Here is a 6,739-nt window from a genome sequence, read left to right as displayed (position 1 = left end):
AGGAATGCGTCCATCTACTGCCCACGCAGGGCATGTGCTCCTCGATCCTCCTGCTCGTGCGCTGTGTAGAAGAGGTGGCACTCGGGGTCACCCCGGATGGTGGGTGCCCCCTGAATCACCTTCCCGTTGTTGGGGTTCACACACCAGCACTCTCCTCGCTGACCGTTCACGGACATCTTGCACTGTGGGGAAAGGAGAGGGGCAGTGTTAGCGGGCAGGAAGGGTCGAGGCCTCCAGCCCCCACGCCAGAGGGGCTCAGGCGTCATTGCAGAAGGAAAGCAGAGGCCTGGTAATGAATGGAGACAGATTTTCTTTTGCTGGGCTGAGTCTACGCTGCAGTCAGGTGTGAGGTGGCAGGCTTGGGCCCGCCGGGCGCCCGGCACAGTCAAGAAGCAGGGGTGCAGGTCTCAGGCAGCTCTACAAGCCTCCGCAGGGACTTGAGGGAGCTCTTTTGCTCACAGTGAAGTCCCTGCAGCTGCACTTCCCTGGCTGCTGCCCAAGCTAGCCCAAGCATGCTCTATCTACACCGCCAATGCAGAAGGAAGCCAGCATCCTCAGGCCACCTGAGGAGCTTGCTGCTCTCCTCTCTGCTCCTGCAACCCTTCCATCGCTGCCTTGGTCACAGAGGGCCCTGGGCAGCAGGCTCTGTGAGACAGGCCCCTTCTCCCCTGCGGTAAAAGCGGCACCAGGACCGCAGGGTGCCCAGGGCCAACAGGAGAGCACTGAGGGCCCTGGAGTTTGTGTGCTTGTGAGAGCTGGGCTCAAGCCGGTCTGTGCAGCTGAGCTGCAGGTCAGATCACAGGTTCGACCAGAGTGAACAAGAAAGCTTCCCTCGTGCGAGTGGCGCCCAGGCCCGAGCGCCTGACACGTGAGCGCAGGAGAGACTGGAAGTGCTTTTGTTGGCAAGGAGGCTTCTGCTCGCAGGGCGGCAAGCCCCAAGGAGCCGACCCCAGGGCACTTGGCTCTGGAACGGCAGATGAAGGCAGAGCAGGCTTGAAGGTGACCTTGGAGCGCCTGAGCAGCCCCAGCCCTGGGACAGCCGTGAGCGGAGCTCCAGGCAGGGTGCTGAGAGGCTCCCCCAGGAGAACTTGTCTCTGCTTGCAAAGGGCTGGTAACGTCCCCCCGCTGTGTCCCATCCCCCCGCAAACCTAGAGCACACTGCAAATGTGAAGGCAGTGAAATCTGTCAAATAGCTGGGGAAACTGAGGTAGGGAGAAAGGCTGGGATGTGCTTGAGGACAGAGAACAGGCCTGCAACTGAACCAGGCTGAGAGCTGGCGGCCCTCCAGAGCTAAGCCTTCCCTGTTGCAGGGGCCAGGAGCTGTGACCCCCTGGGAGCTGTCATTTCCCTTTCTCCCCCTGTCGTAATAAGAGCGCTCACAGGCTTCTCAAAGGGACACTGAGGGCCTGATCCTGCAGGCCTCATTCTTATGGCAGGCCCTAGCTGGAAGGCATAGGATTGACTCAAGTAAGTTAGGGTGGAAATTCCCATCACCCCTAACCCGAATCTGTTCCCACTGAGTTCAATAGCAATTACCCCTAAGTGCAAAGAAAGCAAACCCCCGCCTTGGTCCTTGGACGGGCACTAATGTGTGCCATGGGAGGGGAGAGGAAAACCCACTGCTTTGCTCTCTTGATAAGAGACATCTGGGCTGGATCACAAGCTGGGAATCTACAGAAAAGGACCTGGGGGCTACAGGGGACAAGAAGGTGGAGATGAGCCAGCAGCGTGCCCTTGTTGCCCAGAAGGCTACCGGCATCCTGGGCTGCATTGGTAGAAGCGTTGTCGGCAGATGGAGGGCAGTGATGCTTCCCCTCATTTAGGCACTGGGGAGGCCACATCTGGAGTGCTGTGTCCAGCTGTGGGCCCCCCACGACAGAAAGGATGTGAACACATTGGAGAGAGTCCAGCATATGGCAATGAAAATGGTTGTGGGGCTGGGGGACAGGACTGGTGAGGAGAGGCGGAGGGAACTGGGTTGATTGAGTCTGCAGAAGAGAAGACCGAGTTGGGTTTGAATAGCAGCCTCCAACTCCCTGCAGGGGGGCTGCAAAGAGGACGGAGCTGGGCTGTTCTCAGTGGGGGCAGATGACAGGACAAGGAGCAATGGGCTCCAGCTGCAGCAAGGGAAGTTGAGGTTGGATATAAGTAAAAACCTTCTCACTAGGACAGCAGTAAAGCAGTCAAATAGGCTACCCAGAGAGGTGGTGGAGTCTCCATCCTTGGAGGTTTTGAAGACCCAGGTAGACAAAGCCTTGGCTGGGATGATGGAGCTGGGGCTGGTCCTGCTTGGAGCAGGGGTTGGACTAGGTGTGACCTCCCGAGGTCCCTTCCAGCATCATTTTCTGTAATTCTATGGCTGAGCTCTCTGCCCTCCCAGGGCAAAACTGGGGCCCTACCTCCCTGCAGCCTGCTCCACTGGCTCCATCAACCACTTGCAAAGCTCTCACAGCAGGATCAAGCCTCAGTTAGGGCTCTGGTCCTGCCAGGGGATGAGCCCTTCCTGCCAGGGAATAAGTGCTCACTTGTTCCATTCATATCAAAGCAAAGCTCTTCTCAGAAGAGAGGCTTTCCCTTCCTATGCACTACAGATCACCACTCCAGGCTGCTGGCAGCTCATTCGGCAGCTGGCTCCCTTTGGACAGCTGCTGTGCATCGGGGGAATTAGCCAGCTCTCTCAGGCGTGGTCATTCCCGAATAATTGCAGCCCCAGAGGCTCCAGCTGGGCTTTGCACCGCCTCACTGTCCTGAGGCAAGCAGGCAAGACACCTCCCAGCCCTCGCACCCTTCTTTCAGGCTCACATCCCAAGGGTCCGATCTCAATCTGCAGTGGAGGGCCAGCCCTCAAAAACATCTTCTCTTGGAGGCATCTCCATGGCACCGATTATACGAGTTGGAGGTTACTGAGGGAGTGACACTTGCACCCAGGTGCAGTTCAAAGCCCTGTGAGATCTGTTTCCTGACAGTTCAGAAGAGGCCTACCCTCCCAGTGCAGCTGGAAGGAGCTGGGATGCTCTTGCTGTTTGCTGAGGGCTCTGCTCAGCTCCTGAAGTACCTGAGATAAATATGGTGCCAAGGCTAATGCATGATGCAGTGTAGTGAGAGGACTCGTGAATGCAAGGCCCTTTCCTGGACAGTATTAGAACTGCTCAGCTGTGAGGCATAAACCCTGTACTGCTTGCTGGAGAGTCTCCTGGTACCCAGGTGCTAGGACCTTGCTGATGTGGACCTGAACAGCTCCAGGGAGCCACGATGTGCTGCATGATGACAGCCACAAAGCTCTCAAGTGATCAGGGACTTGGGGTGTAGCATCAGGAGGCAAAGAGTTGTATTGGCGAGTTTTTATCAACGCAAATGTACAATCCCCAGTTTGTTTTCAAACATGTGCACAAACGTACGTGCTTGTACTTGCCTGCATTTCAAAATTTTTCTCAATGCTTCCCCGCGTAAGGACTGCAGAAATCAGGATCCATAAGAATTTCCAGGACAGTCACCCTGGAAATAGCCTATTCATGCCTTAATCTTTTATTTTAGGTCTTACTGAAAATCCCAAGTGATACCTCTGGTACTGCAAGGTTGGATCCCTCCTCGTTAGCCTGGACCCTAAGGCATTCATGCATACTGAAGTACATGTATCCAGGGCAGAGAGACCACAGAATACAGTCAAACATCTCATGCCCCCTACAAAGCATGGGGAGCCAGGGTGACCCATAACCCCTTGCAGGGCACAGCTGGATTCTGCAGCGGCAGATAGAAAACGGAGCCAATGCCCCTTTTGTTCCCCTCCAGGTACTGTGTGCTCTGGGCAGCCCCCACTGCAGGGAAATGCAGTGCTCCTGATGCTTGTAAGTTTTGTCATGCAGCCTCTAATGGTTCTTGCCTTGGGGGACAAGTCTGTGGTTGTAGCAACACAGCTCAGTGAACCAGACACCCTGGAGCCACAGGTTCAGAAACCGGCAGAGCCAGCTTGGAGGCTAATTCAGAGTCTGTGCTGTGGGCAGGAAAGGGCTGGGTGTGCATTAGGATGCAGGGGGGGCATTGGTTGTAGCCGTACTGGTCTAAGGACACAGGCAGGCAAGGTTCTTTAAGTAAATGTGTTTGTTTTTTTATTAGACCAACTAAATAGTTGGAAAACTTGTTCTCTGCAAGCCTTCAGGTACAAACGCCCTTCTTCAGGTAATAGGGGTTCTTCAGACTCTCCCTATTGCCTAAAGAAGGGTGTTTCACCCAAAAGCTTGTAACGAACAGTTTTTCCAATTATTTAGTTGATCTAATAAAAGATTTCATAGATTTCATAGACATTCGGGCTGGAAGGGACCTCGGAAGATCATCGAGTCCAGCCCCCTGCCCAAAGGGCAGGAAGTCAGCTGGGGTCATAGGATCCCAGCAAGATGAGCATCCAGTTTGCTCTTGAAGGTGTTCAATGTAGGCGCTTGAACCACCTCCGGTGGCAGGCTGTTCCAGACCTTGGGGGCTCGGACAGTAAAGAAATTCTTCCTAATGTCCAGCCTGAAATGGTCTTGAAGTAGTTTATGATTATTCGACCTAGTCGTCATCCCTTGGGGCGCTCTGGTGAACAAACGTTCCCCCAGATGCTGGTGGTCCCCCCTGATAAACTTGTAGGTGGCCATCAGATCACCCCTGAGCCTGCGCTTTTCCAGGCTAAAGAGCCCCAGGGCTCTCAGCCTGTCGTCATAGGGTCTGCTTCCCTGACCTCTGAGCATGCGCGTGGCTCTTCTCTGCACTCTCTCAAGCTTCTCCACATCCTTTTTGAATTGTGGAGCCCAAAACTGGACGCAGTACTCCAGCTGCGGCCTCACTAAGGCCGAACACAGGGGGAGAATGACGTCCCGGGATTTGCTTGAGAAGCATCTATGGATGCAAGCCAGCATTTTGGTCGCTTTACTAGCTGCAGCATGGCACTGCAGGCTCATGTTCATCTTGTGGTCAGTGATGACCCCCAAGTCTCTTTCTTGCATAGTGCTAGCCAACATAGCACTGCCGAGCCTATAAGGATGCTGCGGGTTTTTCTTCCCAAGATATCACATTTACTCAAAGCACCTTGTCATCAAGATGCAGGGGCACTTTCCCTGGCTGCCTTGGCCTGTGTTTCTATTCCCTGAGCTGCTCTGCAGCAGGCTGTGGGGCTGACTCGCCACCCCCACCACAGAGCTGCGGTCCCTAAGCTGTTTGTGACAGGTTAGGATGAGAGGCACTATATAAACAAGGCAGAAGACTTCTCAGGCCAAATGCATCTTTTCCGTGCATCCCCAGCACCTTCCTCACTGCACCACAGGGCTTCTGCAGCTTTCCCATCACCAGAGCCAAAGGGTCAAATGCATCCACAGACTGAGCGGATTTCATCCCAGCTGGTACAGGGCCTCCAGAAGGGCAAACCCAAGCTCTGGAAGGAGACTGCTGCTCATACTGCTCCCTGGCTATTAGGACCTGGCACCAGCCTTGCTTTTGTGGAAGAAACTGATATTGATCTTTCTAGGAAAAATCAACAGGATTCCTGCGGTGGGGGGGTGGTCTCCTCAGAATGAAACACTGCAGCTGACAGCTGCCCCCTTTGTTTGGACTTCAGAGAGGCCGACACAGGCTAAAAAAGGTTTCCTGAGCCTTCATTTCTCTTGCTCTTTTGAAATAAGGAAGGCATAAAATATTCACCTCCCCACCGCCAAGGCAGGAGTGCAGGTGAGCCAGGAGCTCTGCAACAGGAGCCCAGCACAAACACACACCTGAGTAGTTATCAAACAATGCCCCTCTGATTGAGGAGCTGGAGGGATTGATTTATGTGGGAAGATCAAAAGGACTTAGCTGGCATTTACACAACCTACAGCAGTTAAGTGGTGGCTGGTAACCTTCTACAAACAGGGGAAGGGCAATCTCTCCAAAGACAGGGAGCAATGACTGAGTGTAGCACAAGGGCTGGAAAACAAAGGGGACTGGGAGGAGAGGAGAAAGGAAACAAAGGTTCGACACAAGGGCTAGGTACAGACATTCAAAAAAATCGATCTAAGTTACGCTGTTTTCTGTAAGCGGTGTAGTTTAGACTGGTAGAGAACAGAACAAACATTCACCCTTTGGTGGCAGGGGGGCAAATCTTAGACCAGATTTGGCCATTTTAAAACCAGTCTGTTGTGCCAAACTTGTGTTCTGTTATGGGTATAGACCAGTTTCCAATCACTTATACAAGTAAAGTATCATGTCTGTACCTAGCCACGAGAAACTTTCTAGCAGCCAGAGCTCAGAGGTCCAAGAAGAGTCTCCTGAAGGAAGCAGGCCCATTGCTCAGGACTTTTCAAATGTGCCTACCCCCAGCATAGAGGCCAGGGCAGGAATATTCACGATGGAAGAATTAGCCATGGACAGAAAGGGACCTTCCATCTCGTACAAATACAAAGAAGACCTCCACCCTCGTCACTCCGACCTCTTCAGCCTGTGGCCTGGTTTCTAAAAACATGAAAAGGCACTGCATGCTGGAGCTACCTTCTCTTAAGCCACGCCACTGTATGTTGAATTTGCCCGTCCACATCCCACCACATGGAATGGTTTAAAAAGGCCCTAAAAACCACGACACACATGACCCAGCTGATCTGGCCCAGCACACCCGCTGGCTACCCAACTTGCCTGTTTGAGATTGTAGTTGCCGTGCTTGTCGCAGTTGGGGATATGCAGGGAGTAAAGATGTTCCAGCGGGCCTCGTTCGTCTGGAAGACGCATGGTGGATATGCGC

General features: G+C 53.6%; 1 protein-coding gene across 1 annotated transcript in view; it reads right to left on the bottom strand.

Moving 5' to 3' along the window:
- Positions 1 to 6: 6 nt before the first annotated feature.
- Positions 7 to 6,739, bottom strand: part of IGFBP2 (insulin like growth factor binding protein 2) — a 144,975-nt gene continuing 138,242 nt past the window's right edge. Inside the window, exons 5-6 of the mRNA XM_025210100.1 lie at positions 6,634 to 6,739; positions 7 to 182 (exon numbers count right to left, since the gene is read on the bottom strand). The exon at positions 6,634 to 6,739 is cut by the window's right edge and continues 24 nt beyond it. Of these exons, the coding sequence (XP_025065885.1) occupies positions 15 to 182; positions 6,634 to 6,739 (274 nt within the window). The 3' untranslated portion in view covers positions 7 to 14. The remainder of the gene's footprint in view (positions 183 to 6,633) is intronic.

This window comes from Alligator sinensis, unplaced genomic scaffold (genome assembly GCF_000455745.1).
Source record: "Alligator sinensis unplaced genomic scaffold, ASM45574v1 scaffold991_1, whole genome shotgun sequence".
Lineage (NCBI taxonomy): Eukaryota > Metazoa > Chordata > Crocodylia > Alligatoridae > Alligator > Alligator sinensis.
The sequence above is the reverse complement of the archived record's forward strand: the minus strand, read 5'-3'. Positions and strand labels throughout refer to the sequence as shown.